The sequence below is a fragment of the Pseudopipra pipra genome, chromosome 8 (assembly GCF_036250125.1).
Source record: "Pseudopipra pipra isolate bDixPip1 chromosome 8, bDixPip1.hap1, whole genome shotgun sequence".
Taxonomy (NCBI): Eukaryota; Metazoa; Chordata; class Aves; order Passeriformes; family Pipridae; genus Pseudopipra; species Pseudopipra pipra.
The window spans coordinates 9,952,563-9,975,370 of record NC_087556.1 but is presented as its reverse complement, the minus strand read 5'-3'; the positions used below and the strand labels follow the sequence as shown (position 1 = coordinate 9,975,370).

General features: G+C 41.9%; 1 protein-coding gene across 1 annotated transcript in view; it reads left to right on the top strand.

The window, feature by feature from the left end:
- The window catches only part of CDHR1 (cadherin related family member 1), a 72,511-nt gene that overhangs the window by 35,226 nt on the left and 14,477 nt on the right, over positions 1-22,808 (top strand). Inside the window, exons 5-15 of the mRNA XM_064662512.1 lie at positions 658-803; positions 1,656-1,706; positions 3,056-3,145; positions 3,625-3,711; positions 5,424-5,540; positions 7,129-7,272; positions 9,690-9,768; positions 12,605-12,705; positions 14,322-14,525; positions 17,599-17,751; positions 22,102-22,266. Of these exons, the coding sequence (XP_064518582.1) occupies positions 658-803; positions 1,656-1,706; positions 3,056-3,145; positions 3,625-3,711; positions 5,424-5,540; positions 7,129-7,272; positions 9,690-9,768; positions 12,605-12,705; positions 14,322-14,525; positions 17,599-17,751; positions 22,102-22,266 (1,337 nt within the window). The remainder of the gene's footprint in view (positions 1-657; positions 804-1,655; positions 1,707-3,055; positions 3,146-3,624; positions 3,712-5,423; positions 5,541-7,128; positions 7,273-9,689; positions 9,769-12,604; positions 12,706-14,321; positions 14,526-17,598; positions 17,752-22,101; positions 22,267-22,808) is intronic.

Genomic DNA, 22,808 nt, shown 5'->3' with positions numbered 1-22,808 from the left:
AAGGAAGTACACTGATGAGTTGAAAAACTTTTTCATTGGTATGAGCATGAGTGGGTGTATCAAGTAGAGAATTTAATAAGAGAAAGCTAATGAGGGGGAGTAAAGTAGGAAAGAAGAGTTTTACATCTGTTAGTTCTGAAAGTGGGAAAGTCTAAAAATGTCCTTCCGCCTCCTGAGTTCTAGAGCTTGGGTCCAGTCCTGCAGGAGCACTCCCTTCATTTGCCAGATTCTCTGCCTGCTAGTTTGCAGTTCTCTTGTTCCCACAGAGCAGAGATCTGTGACGGCCTTTTGGTACTGCTGAGATTGTCACCCAGTTGTACAACAGCATCACTTTGGCTCACTTGGGCCAAGAGTTAGTCGAGAGCTTGTCACCTATGTAAACAGTTGTATGTGAGCAGTATTGATGTAGGGTCAGTTCCACAGGAAAGGGCCTGAAGGGACAGAAACCAGCACTCATAAATTTGATTTAACCAGTTGGCTAAAAGGTGGTCATCAGGACTATTGAACTGTCTGCTTATCCATACCTCCCTGTAGGTGGATTTGATTTGCAAAACTTTTGCCTGTCATGGGGTAGATAAATTCCTAAGGAACAGACTAGTGAAATATTCGCTGATTGAAGTAACCACAGGGAAATGCTGTTGAATGTCAATTTTTCAGGTACCCATGTGTACACTCTGAATGGAACTGATCCAGAAGGGGATCCTGTGACATATGACCTGACCTATGAAGCTGGATCAAGACGCTACTTTTCTGTTGACAAGAACCTTGGAAATGTTACACTGATCGAGGAGCTTGACAGAGAGGTACAGTCAAATGGCACCACTCTAGGATTTTGTAGAGCTTTCCTCAGTTTAATTTGATCTGTGACTTTGAGGGACAATGCCAGCTTATTTCGCTTGAATCATGTAATACACTTTGCAATTCTAAGACATGATACTTCACTCATCCCATAGTTTTCCAGTTGACTTGTACCACTAACACTGCTATCAAATTTTTCAGCTGCTATCTGTGCAGCTTTTGTCAAAAGAGAAGTTTATTCTTTATTTCTATCTTCTCCCACCCACACCCCATGAAGAGCTTAGGGGCAGTTACAGTCCTCAAATCCTCAGACAGGGGACTTTCCTGTCATTTGGAGTAAGTAGAGATTTGTGTAAGCAGTGTTCCAGGACACTTCTCTAGTTCATCACAGCCCTTTAATCTATGCAACTATGTGGGTTAAAGATGTTCCCAGCAATAGTGGCCTAAAGGCAGCCTTATTCTGGGCATTGAGTCCTTCACATCTCCTTCACAGAGAAAGGTACACAGTACTTGGTAAACCCTTCAAAATACTGCATGCTGAGACAGAAAAAATTTGAACCAACCATGCCTTTTTAAGGGAATGTTTCTTGGAAAAGATGAAAGATTTTCATTAGCACTTTACAGAACAACAGGGATTCCCAAATCTGTTGTGTGACACATTCTGGGACAGTAGCCACAGAAAGTCCAAGGAGCCCAGAGGTGGAGTTTCTGAGGGGTCTTCCTAGCCTGTGCTGTGATTGCTTTGTGGGATTAGTTGCTACTATCATCTACTTGCCTAGACACATTTAAATCTGCAGTCCCTTTTACAATCAGGGCAAACACCATCTCTCTAACAAAGGAACTTTCTTGATTTACAGAAGGAAGATGAGATTGAAGTTATTGTCAGTATTTCAGATGGCCTGAGTACAGTAAGTATTTATGCTATAGCTTGTCAAACTCTCTGTCCCCACATACCTCCTCTTATTAAATCACCTTGCAGGGACTATCTCATTTTATCAGAAAACATAATGTCATTAGAGCTTTACTTCCTGTTCCAAGAGCAACTGAACTCACAGTAACTCAAGTGTCACTCCATCTCCTTGCTCAGCTATTTGAGGATAATTACAATGTGGTGTGAGCTGAAAGATGAACTTAGTGGCCTGCAGAATTACTGCAGAATTGCAGCAGCTTCCTATGAGGTCTCCCTGCCACTGCAGTAGGATTCATGCCTAAGAAAGATACGTAGGCTTTTTGGAGAAATGCATGATATTATAGGAACTAGTGTTGGGCACCCAAGAACTGACTGTCCTTCCACCTCCACAGTGTTTCTCTAGCATGACATTAAGAAGATTTGCTTAGGCTAAGGTGGTGGGAGTTTTCTTGTCTGCTGCTGGATAAAGCTTTGATCATGTCTAATCATTAGGGACTTATCTGAGGCATTGCACAAGCATCCATTCCTACTTCCACGAATTTTTTTGGCATTTTCAATTTGTGGACTGATGCTGTTACAGTCAGGATAGTAGTCTGCCAATAGGAGGACATGGGCTTCATTACTAGAGGTGCCATAAAAGCAGGGCCTTCTTACTATCCACAAGACTGGATAACACTAGAACTCAGAACTCCTCCTCATCTCAAACAAATTAATTGAGATAACTGCTAGAAATGTTTGGGAGGTGCCAGCATCTTACAGGCAAAACTGCCCTGGCAACCTCTGTAAATAGGAAATAATGGAATTGCATCCACATGTCTACTTGCAAATAACTAGAAAGCTCTGTTGGTCAAATACATTTGCTTCTGAAGTTTTTACAGGAAAACACAGGTTTTGTTTAAAATGGATTGTTACATATTAGTAGCATGTATTTGTACATCCAGATTATGCATGCTATTAAGCTAATATCATGACACCAAACAAGGCATAAATGAATGCTCATGGTTTTCAAGTACCAACTTTTATGTATACCATAAAATGTGTAATGGTATCTTGAATGCCATAAAGAAATTAAAAAATCCTTGAAAATCAGACCCAATCTGTAATTTATAAAATACTTTGAGGCTTATTCTTTAGTTTTGAGGTATCTGAGTGTTCTCCACAAAGGAAATTCTTCTGGATTAGAGGATTTTCTGTATTCTTTTACATGTGCTCAGTCTTGGTAGTGCACAGATGTTCTATTGCAACGCAGTTTGTCATTGCCTTTGACTACAGCTTAGCAGGCAAATAAATGGGTACATGTTGAAAAACAGCTTGAGTCATAAATGTGTTCTTTATATTCTACTCCAGGTTTCTGAAAAAGTCAGGATCCTTGTAATGGATGCTAATGATGAGAGCCCAGAGTTCATCAATACACCTTACATAGTCGGAGTCCCAGAGGTTGGTGAAGTTCCTTTGCATAATGGAAGTGTATTTCTATAGGATGTAAAGAGGGGCTAGTATGTTTTCAGCAAAACAACAAGATGTGCAGGACTAACTTGCATTCTTTTGGTTTAGGGTTAGGGTAGATATTTAATATTCACTTCAAACTTAGGGAATAAGTCTGTAGGTACTTAAGGTGTGCTGGTTTTGGAGTAAGGTCCAAGATATGAGTCACTGAGAAACTTTAGAGTGGACTACAATGGGAATAGGATACACTCTGTCTTAGATAAGATTTTCTGTTATTTTTATTCTACAAAGTATTTCTTCCTTCTACTTCTCCACCTCTTCCCTCCTTTCTGCTCTTTGTTTCCCTCAGTGCTCTTACATTCTTTCTACCATCACTCTCTTTTTCTGCCTCCTTGCATGCTCATTTTTCACTTCTTCTAACTCACCTGGTTTTCTACTTCTGTGTCACTGGTAATTCTTTCTGGTCACAGAACACTCCCTCCAGCAGCAGTATCTTTAAGATTGAGGCAATAGACAAAGACACGGGTTCTGGAGGAAGTATCACCTACTTCTTGCAGGTAAGGTATTGTCTGTACCTTCAAAAATCTTATTTACTGAGATCTCAGAAAGTAGATTAAAAATGGATTTTGAGGGTGGGACCTGTCCTAGTGCCTATTGGACCAATTTTGTACTGTGCATAAGAAAACAAGCATTGACAAAACGTATGTGGTTTGACTGCAAGCGGCCAAGGGCAGTCCAGCAGGCAGGAGGGGGAGTTGGATTTGTCACTGATACTCCTGTGCTTGCCAGCAGGACTTCTCAGGGCAGGGCCCTTCCTTTGGAGTGACAAGGAGAGCAAGATCAGCTAGTAATTTTGTATGCTTATGGGACTTCTAAAGCACGAAATGGCTTTCTTTAGAAAGCAAAACGCACTGGAAACCCAAATACGCCCTTTAGTGCAGCAGTCTGGTGCATAATTGATACCTGGATCCCAGTGTGAAATATGAGGTACTAAGTGTTCTCACTGACACAGCTGGGACTGCTTGACACCAGCTTTAAGTTATTGCCCACTGCTGCAGAATTGAAAGGGCTCTGTATTTAAAGCTGAATTTTTGTATTACAGATCTGAATTCCAAAAGGGCAACTTTTTGTATTATATCCTTAATATTCCTTCTTCCTACAAGCTTCAATCAAATTAGCTGCAGTTCCCCTTATTCAAGAGGCAACAAAAAAAAAAAAAAAAAAAAAGAAAACCAACAACAAACCAAAAGTAAATTTGTTTTAATATTTAATTTGGACACAAATACAGAAGCAAGTTAGAAGATATTTACATAGCATCAAAGCTAATCCTGTCAAGAGCTTGGGTATACTGTGAAAGAACACCTTGAGTACCTTGTTGAAATTTAGCTTTGATTTCACAAATTATGATCCATTTAAAATACAGTCTGTGCAGGATTCAGTTTCGCATAGAGCTTTTTCCAGTGGGCTGATAGACTACAAACCAAGGAACAGCAGTTTCCAACTTCCATGTCTAGTTTACAAATACACATATTTGTGTGGTGAAAAGGATACTAAATATGTGTATTTGTTGAAAAAAATGTCTTTTGGCACAGTCTCTGAGAATTCTCAAGTTGCACAGAAAAAAACCTCTCCCCAAGTTTGGTGTGGGTGGGTGGTGTCTACTGAAACGGCCAAGATTATCTGACAGTGGCCACTGTGTATGGATACCAGAACAGAGGTGCTTGTATGGATACCTCCAGTTCAGAAGAAAGGAGGGAGGTATTTTTTAGGCCTCTTTGAACATCAGATGTCTTTTAGACTTTGCTTGTATATCGCAAAAAAACACCAAACCACCACTATATTGACAATAATCTATACATGCAACCTTTCTGCTTATTTTTTAATATTGTAGAACTTTGAAACACTAAGGGGTAACACTTTTTGTTCTTCTTCCTTTTCCCCTCATCTTTTTTTCTGTTCAGCCTCCTTACCTCTCTCCATGCAATGAACGCTGTTAACCAAAGTTTAAAATTTCACAGTGAAACACTAAAAGATTAAAAATATCTACATTTGAGGTAACTGATTTATTCTGAATAATGAGAGGCTCGTGGTCGGTTCATGAATTGTTCATAAACACACAGAGGTGAAATTCATCAAATACATTATTCACCCAAACCATATCATTATTCTAGTCTTCTCCCTTAGCAGATGAAATAAAAGATGAATCCCTATGGCAATCTTATTTCCATACCTGTAATCTCTTGCTGTTTCTTCTTTCCTTTTCTTCTAGAACATCCACGCTAACAAGTTCACTATAGACCGTCACAGCGGAGTGCTGCGCATCAAAACAGGGGTCACCCTGGACTATGAGAAATCAAGAACGCATTTTGTTGTCGTCGTAGCCAAGGTATAAGGCTTTTATCTGAAACTAGAGGAGGGTGGGGTGTTGTGTTTGAGTAGGACTGATTAGTTCAAATATGAGTGTTGTACGTGCAGGCAGCAGTTACTCCCTCTGTAACGCCTGGAGGTGGGGGGGGTAACATGGAAAAGTGAGGGAGGAAAGGTAACCGGTGTCTGCTGCTGAACAGTGTCTGGAGGATTTGGGATTGGGTTTCCCATATCATTCATGTCATCTGTGTTTGGAGAGTCACCTAGAAGTGAGGGGTTGGTGTGAGCAGCCCTGGCTTTAAGAAACAGCAGACTTTGAGTGCAGGCAAACCCTGAGGGCTCCCTCATGCTGCCAGGGCACAGCCCCACCATCACAAGGACAAACTCTCAGCAGGCGGACAGTGCAGGTCACAGTCATCACCCACAGTAAGACACAGGGCACAGCTGGACCCAGCACAGCACAAATTATGGACTTCTTTTCTGGAAATATCTGTGGGTGTTTCTTTCTTTCACTTCTCTTTTACCTCATGGCAGCAGCTTATTCAAATCCTGCAAATATTGCTGCACATCCCCCCTTACCACTGTCATTCCCAGCAGTGCTGTGCCTGTGACAGAGGATTCATAACAGGCATTAAAAGTTTATAGATTCTGAAGTAAAGTCTTTCAGGATCCTGTGGGGACCTGTCACACAGACAGACTCACATGGGTTCAAAGAGGACAATTTTGCTGTTACTTACAAGTTTCTCATATTTTATGAAAAATGTATGAACCTTTTTATGTATTTATTTAGCCAAGGTTTGTTTGAGGAGAAGTAACAAAATTTGCCTTAAATGGTTTTGGGGCAGTAAGGAGGAAAAAAAAGAGCGTCTCTTTTCCAAAAAATGTGATTTTTAGAATTGGTACAGTAGACATGTTGAACAATTCTCACTCTCGCACACCAGCATGACCACTGACCTGCGGCTGGTGCTCTGAGACTGAGGTGTTACAAGCTTCTGAAATTGCGAGTCATCTTCCTAATTGGCTCTGCTGTATCAGTCATGCAGAGTTGACTGTAGCCAAGTCCCCACAGACTGTTTATACACCGTGGCTGTCTCACAGTTCTTGGCTGCACAGCTCCTCTGTTCTTTCACTTTATCACATAAGAATCCCTAAGAGACTGAGCATGTGCACGCTTTATTTCCCCCTAGAAATGCACTACCTTGCTACTGTGCATTGTCCTGTGCTTATGACAAGACAATATATGGGATGAAAAGCTGTAGACATTAGTTGCTAACTTTTAGTGTCAGTTTCTAGCATTCTTTTTTTCCCAACAAAAAATTTGCATTCCCTATCCCCTGTTTTGTTAATAAAATATCATGGATGACTGTATATTTTGGGCCAACCACTTTTAATATAAGAAATTACTTATGAGACACTGCAAACTGTCTTCCTAATCAGAGAAGGAGCAGGACAAAGAGGAGAGAGAAGGGAATAGGGCAGCACAGATTAATTGATGTGTTGAGAGAAAGATTCCTGGGACTCTGCTTCTGAAGGGTCATGAGGTCCATGCAATGCCATAAGCTGATTAGCAGACATTTGCAGGCACCTGATGATGACTTCTCTTCTAGGATGGTGGTGGGAAGCTCAGGGGAGACAACAAAGTGTTTTCAGCTACAACAACAGTTACTATCAATGTGGAGGATGTTCAGGACACTCCTCCCATGTTCATCGGGACTCCCTACTATGGATATGTCTATGAGGATACGCTCGCAGTAAGTGCTGGTTGTCATCTGTGGGAGAACAAGTGTAGCCTTTCCCATCTCAGTCAGGATGGCCCTATGGTTTCTAGCACAGGTTTTATTGGAAATGGGACCTTAACTCTGATTTGACTCCTGGGTGAAATGAGCTGACCAAATCTCAGACTTGTTCTTATTCACATCTATTGTGAATTTGCCATGCAAGGCTTTCCTCTGCTCTCATTAATGTCAGAAAGGATTCTGCCCATTTATGTTGATCTAAGACCAGACAATGGCTAAGAGCTCTTCCATAGCTCAGACCTCCAGAGGCACTTGGCTGAAGGCTTAAGCAGGTTGCCAGTTACCTCACCTGAACACATCATGCTAGAAGCCTTTGTGTGTTGTGTGGTCTCACAGTGCTCATATTTTCTGTCTGCGATCACTCTGGTACCAACAATTGGTCGTGTGAGATGTGGGGAGAATTTATGACCAAATACCCCAGACTCTCTGTGTTGTCCCATGGGCATCACCTGGGGAGGAGCAACCCTGACACCTCCAAAATGCAGGATGCTTTCTGATCAGTGATGGTTGGCTAGGCAGAACAGGCCAGGAAGTCCTCCCAGGCCTAAAACCCACCAGATTATCAAGCAAGCAAGGATATACTTAAGAGAACCAGTTACAACTGGGGACTTTAAGCCACATGTTATGCTTGGAGCTGCAAACTAATGAGTTTTCTCTGTATATAAGCAGTGATATGATGCTGTATATGGATCAGCTTTTGCCCTGATACATAAAATTTAATTAAAACTTTCCTCATACATAGGACAAGAAACAGTATCTACCCATGAAATTACCCAACATTAGGCTATTGATCTGTTTAACAATGTGATTGCACACTGTTCAGCTGATCTTCCCTTGAGTTTCAAGAATGACATGTCTTTATTTTCTGTTCTTGGCTCCAATGTATACTGCAGCCCTTGCATGACAATATACTGCAGTTCACTGCAGAGGCTGTTACATTTCAGCAGGGCAGAGGAGTAATGCTTGTGTACTTTGCAGGTGTTTAGAATCAATGATATTATGTATATCGATTTATTCTGCATAGTTACAGATAGATCTTGAAATAACTATCAGGTGCACACAGGAGTTAGTGTTTACTGTGGAAATGGGAGTCAATAAATGTTAATTACATCCAGCTTGAGCTCATAACTTACACCATTATGATATAATGATGGGAGCACGAATCGGTCCTTCCCAGTGTGGGTTTTGCTATTAGAATGAACTCCACAGAGAGAAAGGCAATAGCTGATTTTAGTGGTGTTTGCACATTTGGTGTTAATTTTGTAAACTTGCTTCTTTTCTCCTTGGTGGAGTTGTTAGGATTTACAAGTACTCTGTCACCTTCAAAGGAATTGCACTGTATTTTGCCCAGTAGGCAGATTTTATTGCTGCTTCCAGCATAAATGATAATAAATACAGTTCTGTATTTCCAGTTGGTCTAACAAAACCTTGCTCTCGTTTGAAAAATTCACTCAAGGGTTGTCATGAAAATGTTCCTTGTTGCCATTTGTGATTAACTGACAGTTACTTCAATGTCCCCTGTTTTTGCAGCCCCAAACAGTAACACTTTAGTTCACAGGCCTGAATTGCACAGCTCATTGCCAGTTGGGTGAGCATTTTAGTGTAACAGTCATCATCACTCTGAGCTGATAGGAATAGTCATATGAGCAAACAGTCCCCAGTACACAAGTTCTGTATGTATGGCCCGTGGCCACATTACTTGTGCAGAGAGAATGGCAATGAAGGTTTAAGGGCAGTTAAATCACCATCATTTTCATCACAATTTTATGCCCTAAGTGTTCTGTGGGCCAAGTTGCTCTGTGATCTCTGTTTACTTTTGCTGCCTGTCTGAACTTAATTAAGTAGAACCAAAGTGACCTGATGACTCCTTGGCAGCTGCTGTGTCTCAGCAGACTGTGTGGCCACAGGGCACACAGTCATGCAGGAGCCTACAGAGTAGGGACCAGAGTGAATCTTGGTATTGACCCAAACTAAACCTTGGGTTTCAGATGGGTTACTCCAAATCCCCTGTCCAAGCCTGTGGCTCAATTCAGGTGTCCCTGGCTGTGGCTTCCGACTGCTCCTGCGACTAGCCAGCCCTGTGGCCACATGGGATCTGCAGCTGTTTCACAGCTGGAGTAGTCACTGGAAACAATTTAAACTGTTGATGTAGGAACAAGGCAGAGTTAGTCCAAGAAACAGCATTCTGCAAAGCCAAGCACTTGGGTGGGAGTCAATGGCCCTTTTTGGGTTCCCCATACAGCACAAGCACCCACTCTGCCCCCAGCATCTCACTGCAGAAAGACTTACAGAAGTTCAGTTTATTAACATGCAATTGCAATTTCACTGCTCTGTTCTTGGCACACAGACTCTGATCTCCCATTTCTCCCCAGGGCTCTGAGGTCCTTACTGTTGTTGCTCTTGATGGAGACAGAGGAAAGCCTAACAGTATTCATTACTGCATCGTGAACGGTGAGTAGACTTGTCATGTATGAAATTTGGAGGGCACTCAAAACTAGATCTGACATTAAATTAGAACAGGATATGCTAGAGCTTAATAAAACTGAGATAAAGTTTCATGAAATAATGTCAGGTACCTCAAACAACTCCACGGCCCTGTCTACCAGAGAATAGCTAAGATACAATTCAGTGACTTTTAATATCTGCCTCACAGAACTGTGCTTAGATCTGTTAATGTTGCTGATTTGTTAGGCATCAGTAGCCTGCTTGTCATTTCAGAAAGCATAAAGGGAAATGCATTCACTGCTACTGAGCATCTCTATCATTTAATCTGGGAAGAGAGAGACCTTACTGGGAGACCTAGACATGGAATTTAGAGGCACATTTTTATTAATACTGTGATTAAAGTGGCTAAACAGTGAAGCCTCTGATTTCTTGGAAGAAATTATATTTGCTGGTGAAGCGACACTGGCATACACTGCAGTGGAAGAAAGCAGTGTTATCAGAAGATTAATGCTTTCCATCAGCTATTCTGAAAGTGTCTGCCACGTCTTTTAATAGCATAAATGTGAAACTTAGCTGAATTGATGATTCATTAGGTGGTGAAGTCAACAACTTAGCTCAAATAAATTCCAGGCTACAACTTCAGTTTTGTTTGTTCCCTCTTCCTCCAAAACAAGACTTCCATTAGCAACTAGGCACCCCAGTTCCCAAGTGTGAGGGATCCCAGAACTTCGTAAGACAAATCTGAGGTGTAGTTGCAGAGCTATGGAGTAACTGCTTCATTGTGTTACATGACCTAAACAGCCAGGTCTAGAGAGAACAGAGAGGGCTGTGAGATGGGACCCATGCTGAGGTTTCTCTTTAATGCAAGGGAATAGATAGGTAAAAGGAAGGTAGAAAACACTTAGAAAGAAAAGGTTGTAGATTGCAGAAGACAATAGATGGAAAATGAGAAAAGGTGAAAAGAAAGGTGTAGAATGAGCAGTAAAAACAAACAAATAGGATGAAAATATGATAAACAAGGGGGAAATTAATTAAGGAGAATAAATGAAGGTGTAAAAAATGGGAAAAAGTCAAAGGAAAATAAGTTTAATGTGAAGAGATATTAGATTTCCAAAGAAAACAGAAAAGGACCAAAAGGGTTCTCTGGGATAAAAAAAAAGTAAGTATTCAAGAAAGAGTGGAAAACGAAGATGGAAGGGGATGACAGATAAGTAGCAGAAAATACGACTTAATGGGGGGCTGGCTTTCCTTATGCACATTAATGAAGGAATTTTTTTGTGCAAAATGGAAAAGAGGGAAAGGGAATATGTCTTTAGTGCACAGAAAGTTGAAGAAGAAGAGAACAAAAGATCTCAACAGGTTTCTAGCCCTGCACCTCAGACACTGGCATTATTTGTTACAAGCCATTATTCCAATATCTGCAAGCTGGGTTGTCAAAGGGCAAGAAAATACTAACAGCAAATAGGAAATTATTTGTTCTTAATAAGCATTTCATGTCCAGGGAGTGTGGGATAATAATGGAAAATGCTCCTTTCCTCTGAACATACTGTACAAAGGAACACATATAGTGCTACATACTCTGAGTTACCAATTTCCCTGAGATACCTAGACAATAACATGAAGTATGGTGGCTTGAAACCACTATTGACTTAAGCTTCTTCTCAGTCAGAATACGCTTTCCAGTCCAATGTATCTTAATAATTGGCCACTGTATGAGTCGATATCTGTTCAATGTTGTATCTAGTGAGCTTTAATGAAGTTACAGTTATTGCAGGTATTAGCAAAAACAGGATAGTATTGGATGGTTTAAAAATCAGCATTGGAATTAAGACTGAGAAAAAGAAAAATGACTGAGCCTTCAGGTCATCATCCTTTATTTCTGAAGTCTTGATCTCCTTCATTTGAAGGGATTTCCTCCCTTTTCCTTTCGATGGTAGACTCTGCCACAGCACTTGGTTGTGGTCAGTACTGTATGTGAGGCAGTGTGCAGGGATGGCCACAGCCCCTCGGCAGAGCAGGACAGGGCCCCCTGAGCTGCCAGCCAGCCCCCTTCCTGGGCACCAGCCTGCTTTTGGCTGGGATGGCAGGATGGGTCCTGATATCATGATGAGACACTGCCGCCTCTCTTCAAGCTGGCATTTGCTTCAGCACAAATTTATGAAGTCTCTAGGGACTGCAGCCTGTGACTGATCTGCTCTTCAGATCTATGCAAGCTGGGGGGTGGTAGCAAAGTCAGCCTGCAGCCCTATCCTGCCTGTCAGACTCTGCCTCAATGCAGAAACCTTGGGGTTTACCCAGATACTCCAAAAACCCCTTTTTGTTCAGGACAACCTTGCAACAGGCTGAGAGTTTTTTTTAACAACTAAATGTTTAAGACCAGAAGATGCTTCTCCAGAGATGCTGTCTGCAGAAAGAGTAACAGATTGTCAGACTTCTCACCTTAGCTGATATTAGTGAGAGAAATGTTCTTGTTTCTCAGAGACTTAATTATGCATTTGCTAATTACAATGACAAATGTCTATTTTTGTCTAAACCAGCATATAAAAAAAGACAGCATAATAGAAATAAATAAAAAATTTGCATGCCTGTTTGCTGAGGCTTGAAGGGAACCTTACCAGGGTGGGGAGAGAAAAGTGATGACAGCTACCCATAGGGCCATTCCTAGGAGAGGAAACTCTTTTTGGCCCTCATCTGTGTTTTCATCTCACTGTGACCAGTCATAGAAATGCTTCATTTTTCAAAAGTGGCAAAGATATGCTTAATGAAGTGTACAGTTGATTGCTCATGCTTGTTTCAGAGAAAGAGTGTGGCGTGTAACTAGAGCATCATGGTTTTATTGCAGGAAGTGAAGGTTCATTTGAAATCAGCAACACAACTGGAGCCATTTCTGTGATAAAAAGCCCAAATCAACTCAAGAAAGAAGTGTATGAACTAAAAGTTCAGGTATGTTCTGTGACCACTTTCAGGCAGCTGACTTTTCCTGTTTTAGAAACTATCTCCTGTATTTGGACAGAATGCCAGGTAGCATAAAACAGAACAAATTGCTTTTGTTCCTTGGCCTATTTAGTATCTCAAATTACTTCTTTCAAATGAAGTCATCTTGTCCTAATTTCATCTCTGAGTCTAGAAAATCAACGTCCTTTACCATCTGTGGATACCTGTTCTCTGTGTTTCCAGATTTTATTGCTTAACTGGGAATTAATGTCTTGTAACCTCTGTATGATAAGATAGGTAACAGTCAAATCTGTGATTATTAATAGGACTGGGACAGATCATTCAATATCATATCAGCATCCATTCCTGAGGCACTGATCAGCCATGTACATGTCGACACCTCAGTGAGCTAACACCTTGATGAGCTGGTATCCCTGTGACAGGCTGCATTATTTTAAGCAATTTCTAAAGACAAAGTATTTAAAAGTGTAGAGTTAAATTGTGAAGACTAGAGTGTAGAGAGTAGAGTAATGTTTAGAGTTAAATTGTAATCAGTTTTCTTCAGCAAATGCATATTATTGTCATGGTAAGAACAATATTGTCAAAGGCAGCTTTGAGGCTTTGCACATTGCCAGAACCACTGTAGCATCCCCAGGGGCCCTTACTTGCTAGTGGGCTCAAGCAGCATGTTGTACCTGGGAGATCACAGAGTTCTCATGGTCTCAGTTAAACTGGGGCACCATTTCTTCCTCTGTTCACACTGCTTCACTGCAGTCTGCTAGTGCTTCTCAGAGGCAGGATGACTTAAGCCCTTGCAAGCTTTTCTGATCTCCTAATTATCTATGTGGTGACCCAAAGCTTTTGCAGGCTACAAAATCTACCTGAGGAACAAAAAGGGTGTTGTATTACCCAGTAAAAAGGCATGTTAGAGATAGCTGTTGCTTTAAAAACATCAGCCAGAGTTTCTGTCCTGGCAGAAGAAATGTCTTAGGTTCAATCCAGTGAATCGGGCTGCATGTTGGAGTTGTTGAAACCCAGATAGGTTTGATATTTTGGTTTAGAAAAACAGCTAGGTTTGCCTGTCTGTCTTAACTATATCCAGTTTAAATTAAGCTCATCTAGAATTGTAAGTCTAAAAAAAAGTATGTATTTTTTCTTTTTTCAAATATTTACGTAAATAGCCCAAGTACAGTTTTTCTCAAAGTATTCAAGACTGCAGTCCTTGCAGCAACATGACAATGAACTACTTGTGGTACTATAGTAAATTTAAACATTGTCTTCCTTTTCTATTCTGTCAACACTTTAGGCAAGCAATTACCTTGCCTCTATTGAATTATTTGTTTTAAGAGAACTGTTTTCACCTAGGGTGAGTTACTAAGCTCACTAAACTAGGAGGAGATTTTTTTTCACTGGGGCTTTGTTGGGACTGGTTTATTACCATAATCTTCTAATCATCATAAACTTTAGTGTGAAATGGAGTGAGGTTTTAGAGAAAAATAAATCTGTGAATCTTTGTACAAGCTAGTGTGTTAAGGTGATTTGTACATGTGGAAAAATGCCTGAACATGAATCTGAGGAAAGAGAAAATACCCTCATAATTCCTTTCTTTCTCCTGCCTGCTGCAGGCATCAGAAGTCAGCCAGGAAGGTGACACCTCTGAGCACACTTTTGCCATGGTGACCATACGTGTGGTCGACCTCAACAACCACCCACCAACGTTCTACGGAGAAAATGGTCCCCAGAACAGATTTGAACTGACCATGTATGAGCATCCCCCAGAGGGTGAAATCTTAAGGGGATTGAAGATCACAGTCAATGATTCAGATCAGGTAAATGGACTTTCACTTTTCCTGTCTTATTTTCTCAAAGACTATAAAGAGCTGTCAGATGGGGAAATGTCATTTTAGGAATTCAGCTATTTCACCTGCATTCCCCAAAAGCCTAGGACAGACACAGTAGTTGTAGGGTCCAATACCACAGAGAGCCTGGACCAAGAAGTATAGTTAGTCTGTCATATACTGTCGATGAAAAGGCTTGTCCTAAACCTGCAGCCCAGTTCTTGTGGCAACTGAAGTTGAACAGTCCTTATGAACTTCCCCTAAGTATTGGTTACATTCAATTGTTGCCAGTGTAATATCCAACAACATACTCCCTTTGGCGATTTACTCAGAGGTTCCAATCCCTTTAGTAACTTCACTAAAGGGAAGATGCTGTTTGTATCATCTCCAGCCCCTGCAGGAAACAGTAGTCTGTACCCTTACATTGTTTTTATTACAATATGTTGTCCTTCTGGCCCTTATGTTACAGTCAAGGTCTGCAGTGCATGCTTTGATAAATCATTCCCACTGGACTGATATTTTTAGGTAGTCTTAAAAATTATGCCAGAGCCAAACTAACTCTATCCAGGTAAAGGAAAAGGAAAGAAGACTCCATCCATCTCAGCCTGCAGTCTAACTGACCTGTGATGCCGGTAGATACTATGGTGATGGTTGCTATAGGGATCCCTAAATACTGTATGAGTGACATCCATCTGAGTTAGCCTGAGGTTAGGTAGTGACAAGAAAAAAAGCTTAATGCTTCTGAGAACTATATTACTATTGGGAAGGGCTCTCTTCTGTAACTGTGCTCAGTATTGTGCTGGTTTGATGGTATTGTACTTTATCAAACCCACTGGCTTCTTCCCCTTCCCTTCTGCTGCTCTGCAGCAAGCAGATAAATGACTGCTTTCAAAGCAGTGCTACGTCTATCCTGCTATTGTCACAGGGGCTGCTGCTGCAGAAGGAAAGAAACAAAACCCATCTCTTCTATTTAGAGACAAAATATATATCTAGGCTGACAAAATATTCAGGCTGCAAGTTAGGCTGTAAAATAAGCAGAAAACATTGATAAATACACTGTATAGATTTCTTCAAGAAGCTTCCTAGTGCAGTGTAAGGCATTGCTCTAGAGGGGATGGGTTGCTTTTATTTTAAGGCAGAGAATGCAATGTTTTCCCTTCCACATAAGATGAGTGTGTAGAGAGGAAAAAAATTAAACATGTCTGTTTCTGTCACAGCCATTAGTGACTCTTCCTTTTGGGGGAGTGGATGGTACAGGTGAGGAGGAGGAAGCTGTGGGCAAAGTCTGGTGTAGGCCAGATGAAAATGCCATCTTTACATGCAAGAAAATCAGACAGAAATTTCTCCCCCAGACCTCTTCAACAGGCAGAGCTTAGGGCTCGGTGCTGCTGTTCCTTCAGTCCTTCCCATGTCCCATGGCTGTCTGCTTGGAGACGTTGTATTGCTCTGAGCAGATCTGGGTTCAGTGGACATCACTGGCAGAAATCACTCAGTTATTGGAGGGAGGCAGTTCTCTTCCCATCCCATGCCACCCTTCTTCTAGTCATGTACAGTCCCAAGTGCAGAGGACTTTGTGTGGTCAGACTGTCCACTCTTGCCATCAGCACTATTTTCCATAGTTCAGGAGCTCTGGCGTTGTGTGTTTGGCTTTAGTGTCCAGCAAAAGAGACCCTGTTGTCATCTCTGTAGCTGGGGACTGGGTTTGTGTGACCAAACAATGCAGACCACTGAGTTTGGACCCAAGGTCATTTTGTTTCCCTTAAGGGACTGCTGCTGAATGCTTTTTCTCTTGACATGAACTCGGGCTGCATCCAGAGCTGCTCATAACAAGCCCTCCAGGGATACAGCTGAAAGTAGAGTTGTCCTGTTTGCAAGTTATTATTAGAAATTTTTCATCTCAAGATTCGTGCTAGGGGGAGAACAACATGACACCAGCCAGGCAGTGAATCTGTCTGTCACAGTGCAAACATGACATTGTTTGAGAAACTGGTATTGTACTTAGAGTTTGGTGTGGTGGGCTAAGCTCATTTTCTCATCTTCTCTGTAAGGCAGAAATATAAGAATCCCCATTTCATCTTCTTTCATGTTCCAGTTTGGTTTAAGAGAATCAGTCTGACCATCTGGCTCTGGCTCATTCTCCCCAACTTGCACACAAGTGGTGGTAACCTTTTGGATACTGCTGCTTCCCATATTCTTTCCATCTAGAAAGTTTATCTCTGTCATGGGATTTGGCTTCTCACTTCACCTGGAGCTGACAAGTGTGTATGTAAGATTTTATTCTGCACAAGTGGAGGTCCTTTCCAGCCCCCAGGTGCATCAACTTCCAGAAGGTTTAGTGCCTGCAACTCTGGGCTAGCTTAATCCGGTCAGTGCAAAATGTGGAGCATCACCTCTGTTTGGAAATTGCATGTCTTTGTGACTCTGCATCTTGATCATCCCTAAAAACTCCCAGGTTGTGAGTTCTTAGACACAGACCAAACACTGGAAGTGTGCAAGGCCTGGTGGATGGGGCTCTGAGCAACCTGATCTAGTGGAAGGTGTCCCTGCTTGTGGCAGGGGGGTTGGAACATGGTGAACTACAAGGTCCCTTTCAGCCCAAACCATTCTATAAGACTGGGTTTTTTAGGGTTCCATTGTCCTTGCTCAAATACTTCAGTTGTCTTTCCTTAACAGGAACGAGGAAGAGGCAGGACTTGCCTGCTGATGTGCATGTGCTGTCATATCTGTCACCTGCAGTAGCTCACAGTGTGTGGCACGAAGCCCAAAGCTGCTTGCCACAAGATCCCTCTCTCAGCCAATCCTGCTGCAGGTTTTTCCATTATGACTGAAAGAATAACCAAGCTTGTCAATCTATTTTAAGAAAAGCTGTGTCTGTCTTGTGACCAGGGCTGGAGGGATTATACAACTAAGCTTCTTAGCAGTCTCTTCCCCAAGGGATGGAGAGCAGAGGGCTCTAAGCAGTAAGACCCATTCTTATTTTGTACAGTTTGAAGAATCAGAGCAATCTAGGCTGTAAGAAATGCATCATTCACTGAAAACCTGCTGTATCTGCTTTTGTTCACAGGGAGCCAATGCTAAATTCAACCTCCGTCTTGTTGGACCTGGTGGCATCTTCCGAGTGGTTCCCCAAACTGTCCTGAATGAGGCTCAGGTTACAATAATAGTGGAAAATTCTGCTGCTATTGACTTTGAAAGTTTCAAGGTGTTAACCTTCAAGGTATTTGTGCTTTTCAGGTCCGCTTTGTCGGTGTATCATTATGGGTATGATGGCTTCTGTATCTGAGGTTATTTAGCTTCTTAATCCATCTGGAGCTGTCTGATGCATTGTCAGTGACATGATATTACATGTAAGGGAAACTCATTTCTGCCTCTGGTTCATCACCTTCCCAAGGTTTAATGGATGCATCTGTGGACTGATTTAGCCTGGTCAGTGCACAGTGTTGATTTTTATCTCTCTCTGGAAACTGTACATGTTGGTGGCTCTGAGTCATTCTAGACTGAACCCTGAGGGTGTTATTTCTGCTCTCACAATAATAAATTCACAGGATGAAATCCTGATTTCTCTGGAGCCAGAACTTTACCTGCTTAGTGCTAAGTAATTTGATGCATGATCATACTTTTGAATGTTGGCAGGCTGAAGACCCCAGCTGACTGGAAGATAATTTCCCAAAATTGCTCACTGCCTTTGTCAGAATCTATCTATGTTATGGCCTTTTGCAGGCTGACCTGAGGCTCACCCATGCTCTAAACCAGCCATGCAAGAACCAGCTTTCATCCAAAAACTGAAACCTTCCATTATCACCTTCCCTGATGGATTCTCTGGCTCGTCAACAAGATAACTAAGTAGTCTGGTTTTGTGTCAGCTGCCTCTGAACATCAGCGTAGATGGTTCAGTTCTAATCGCAAAGAATTGCATAGACAATCAGTTTAAAAAAAATGCCAAAGTTATCAAGTTGAGTATTTACATATGCTAGTTTTGTAATGTACAGAAAGTGGAATTTTTTGCATGGTCCAGAAGCCAAAATTCCTGAATTTTGTTTTCCCCCTTCCTATATGATTTGCTTTGTGTCCTTAGCAAGTTTCACTGCAGTACGTTTCACATCTTCTCTTGTAATGTTCCTTAGCCATTTTGAGCTTCATAGGTTACAGATGCTACAAAAATATGAGGCGTCATTACTGTATTAAAGTGAAAGATTCTGAAAGGGCCATAAAGTGCTACCAAAACTAATTACAATAAGTGCACATTTATTCAGGTTAAACTACCGAAAGATCAGCAAAGGAGTTACACATGGCCTCCTCGTGAATACTAATAGAAATCAAAGTAGTTAATGTGATTTCCATGAATACCAAAAGAATTAATTACCAGGAAAAAGTATATATATATATTCTTGTAGCTTAAGCAGTTGCTAACTTTTTTTTTAATGAAATTATTTCCACTGGAGAAAGATTTTCAGAAAATATTTCTAGTGGAGACCATAAGGCATTGCTTCAAAAGTGCAGCCTTTGTCTAGATTCCAAATGGAGAAGGTGCAGTTGGATGATATGGTAGCAATATATAGTAGCAAATACTTTATAAAGACCTCATTGCTGTCTTCATTTTCCTGAAAAGTTCAAATCACTTCCTACCCAGTTTCAGCTGCTAATGTAGTAATTCTGGTTAGAATTTTGGATGAAATATTTTAATGTTTCTCTTTAATGTGTATCTTACAGCAGCTTTGAGAAGTTATTTTCAGGGTTTTTTTTTCCTGTAAGCAATGGTCCCTCTCCTCTGGTTTGTTTCTGAAGAGTAAAATGCCAGAGTGGAATTAAAGCTAATTCAACTGGGAGATGCACTGAAAAACTTCCTAAGCAAAGGCTACTAGAGAAATCTATCTTCCATTTAGGGCTACCTCTTACATGTAATTAGTAGTCAGGACTTCCTTCATTTTCAGCTGTCTAAGAGCTCAAGCGGTATGGCAGCTATGGTAATTCATGTGCCTCCAGCCTGGCCTCTTAGATCTCAAGTTCCTCTGTCATGGGGGCCAGATATTGCTGTCCCATCTTGTCATGAGCTGAACATGCTTTGTGGGCCAGACCTCCTGCCTCCACCTCCTTCAGCTTAGAGTACATTGTGCCTTGTCAGGAGCCTGGACATTCTGCAGACACTCACATCTCCTGCAGAGAGGGACCAGATGAGGCTGCTGTTATCTCCAATTGCCAAATCAAACTCTATTTAAAAATTTACCTGTCACTTTTAAGATTGCATGTCAGTTTGCTCTTCTGGATATTGAGTTAAAAGTTGATATGTAGTCCTGCAGAGTAATAGTTCTATGCTATTTTTTTTCCTCTCTGCATAAAACAAACAACACAGATCTGCATGAGATACTGCAGGCAAGTAAGCTGACAAAAATTCCTCCCTGAAGGAAGATGTTTTCAGCATGTTGACATAGCTGGACTGTGGCTGCTAAAAGGAGAGGAAATAAAAATTAGTGTAGAAAACAAAGTAAAAATACTAAGCTTTCATAAGGTATTCTAAGATGGGCTGATCCCAGCAACAAAGATTATTTCACTGCAGATATTATAATTTAGATATAGCTCCACATGCATGATAAGCACTAAGATTTTATCTCTGTGCTGCTTTAGGAGCTGAGATTGCTCATGGGGAGATTTTTGCTGATGTGTGTATAACTGTCCCTTCAAAGATTTCTTTTGCTGTGGCACCACCTGAGACTCCTAAACACAAAAGTTAGCACAGAGATGCAGTGACCGGGCTCGCCTTTTAGAGCAGATGTGTCCTGAGTAATCGCAAGCAATCCTTTGAGATTAATTTCTTCAAGTACCCTTTCACACTTTATTTCCAACCACCATAAATGTTCGCACAGCAGGAGCAGCCCTTGGAGATGATACTGAGATAGCCTTTTCCCTGTCTACTTAAACTGCTCCCCACCCTCCCTGTCACCTCGAGATGATAGAGGCATTCGAGTCTGGCAGAGCAGGGACTGGAGCACAGTGTGTACCCCCCCAGGCCAGTCAGCAGTGCCACTGCTGTTGAGCATCATATGGAGCTGTGCCATGGTGAGAGAGTCTGAGGGCCTGGCGAGTGATTAAAACCTGTGCAGCCAGATTTTTCAGCTGAGCCTGTCATGTCTCAGTTAGTGTCCTGCTCACCAGTCTGTTACTGGTGTGCTGTCACCAGTAGGGTCCTAGAGCCCACATGCTTTGCATTAACTAGGTCTCTGCCCAGCCATGGAAACCAAACATTAGACCATGGTTATGGTGTTAGTCATTCAGATGCAGCCAGGACAGAGCCCAGGACTGATGTCCTAGTGCTGACTCTGTGTGATGCACACACTCAACAGGGACAGACACCTGAGGCAGAGGCTGTGAAGGTCCTGGTGCCTCTCTGTTGCTGAAGCTGCTCTTCCTTTCTCAGCCACACACCACCTGAGCTTGATGCTCTACCAGCTCAGGTGTCTTACTGGCATTCCCCACATCTAGCAGATTTTGCTCAGTAAGGAGCAAATAATCATGTTTTTTATGTTAAACTAAGAACAGGAGACAAAACATTCTGTGCTAAGTAGCTGAAGTCCTATGGAAAAGTGCTTATCTGTGGCTTTGGAAGTGACTCACCAAACACTTGCTTGGGTCTCTTCTCAAGTGGGGATGTGAGAGCTCAACCTACTGAGAAATACCACATGCCAGATGCCTGGGTTATCCTCTTCCTTCTCTCTGGTGGCTGCTCTTCCCTGCATCAATTAGCCGAGCGTTAAGGGGCAATGTGAGAACCCAACTTGCTAACCAAACAGTGCCAGCTACCCTCAGCTGAGGATCAGTTAGGCCTGTCACTAGCATTAAGCTCTGCTGACAGCCAGCCAGAACCTCCATGCTGCTGGCTTCTCCCCATCCCTCGTTTAGCTGTATGTGGTTGCCTGTCCAGTCAGATGAGCAGAGTTAGGAGAATGTGGGATGCCAGAGTTCTTTGTTCTCCTCAGAGACAGAGAAGCAATTCAAAATCCCCAGTGGGTATCTGATACAGTCCTAATCTGTATGAGCGAGGGTAGAAGTCCCAAGAAGTCTGATAAGTAGAAATTCTCACAAAGCTTGGGAAGTGGGATTCTGCTGTATGTGCCTGATGCTTGACCATCCAGCATTTGGGGTAGGGGTAATGCTGCTTCCAAACATCCCAGAGCACTGGTTCTCTCATCTCTTTACCCTGTTTGGTGCGGTTTATTGTCCTGACTTCTTTCCTGAGGAAGAACTTTTGCTTCTTCTGCAAGGGATTGTTACGAAATTATTCAAAATAATTCAGTGCTTATGTCTCCCTAATTTCTAGGAACTGCCCAGGGATGGGTGTTTACCTCTGTTATGGCTTTTCCAGCTGTGTTGGTTAGTTATGACCAGTCACGTCTGTCACATGAAATCTAATACGCCTAGGCCATATGCTGACCTAGCTCGTCATCTCCCTGGGTTTGGGCTGTCTGGTCCAACCAGGCTAAAAGGCACCAGAGAGCCACGGGTGGCAGAGGAAGCTCCTTAAGTAAAAAAACAATAGCTGCTTTGTACTGACTTCCTGGTTTTCTCTCCTTAGCTTCTTGCGATAGAGGTGAACACACCGGAGAAATTCAGCTCGACGGCTGACATAGTGATTCGCTTGCTGGACACCAACGACAACGTCCCTAAGTTCTCCTCTGACTACTACATTGCCAGGATCCCTGAGAACTCTCCAGGGGGCTCAAACGTGGTTGCTGTTACAGTAAGTTTCATTCACCTCTTAAGAAATGCTCTCTTTTCTGTGTTTCTGTGAAGACTGTTCAAGTACCTTAAAAATAGTGGACAGAGGCAAGTAGTAAATCCTACTAACTATTCAGCTTCCAGACTGAACTCCAATTCCCTTCCAGAATACACACACACACACAAAAAAAAACCCACTTCTGGAAAAAATAAGGTTTTAGGTAAACGTTTTCCAGAACAACAAATTTACTTTGTTTTTTAATTAAAGGCCATCTGCTTTTAAGACAAATCATGTGGCCTGTGAGTATTAAGAAAGCCCCAGCCAAATCAGTGTCCAGTGGGAAGATTCAGTTATGGCTAAGCAGAATTGGATTTACTGGATTTGCTTGCTTAAGTAGGAGTAAAAAGAAAACAACATGGCTGCTTAGTAGGTATTAGTCTCCTCCTCCTGGGAGGAATCTGGCTGCTAAATGCATAATTAAACAGTTAATGAAGGCAGGAACATAACATTAAAATGTTTGGGGCTGGGACAAACATATGATACGTATGTAAGTATCTTCTCAT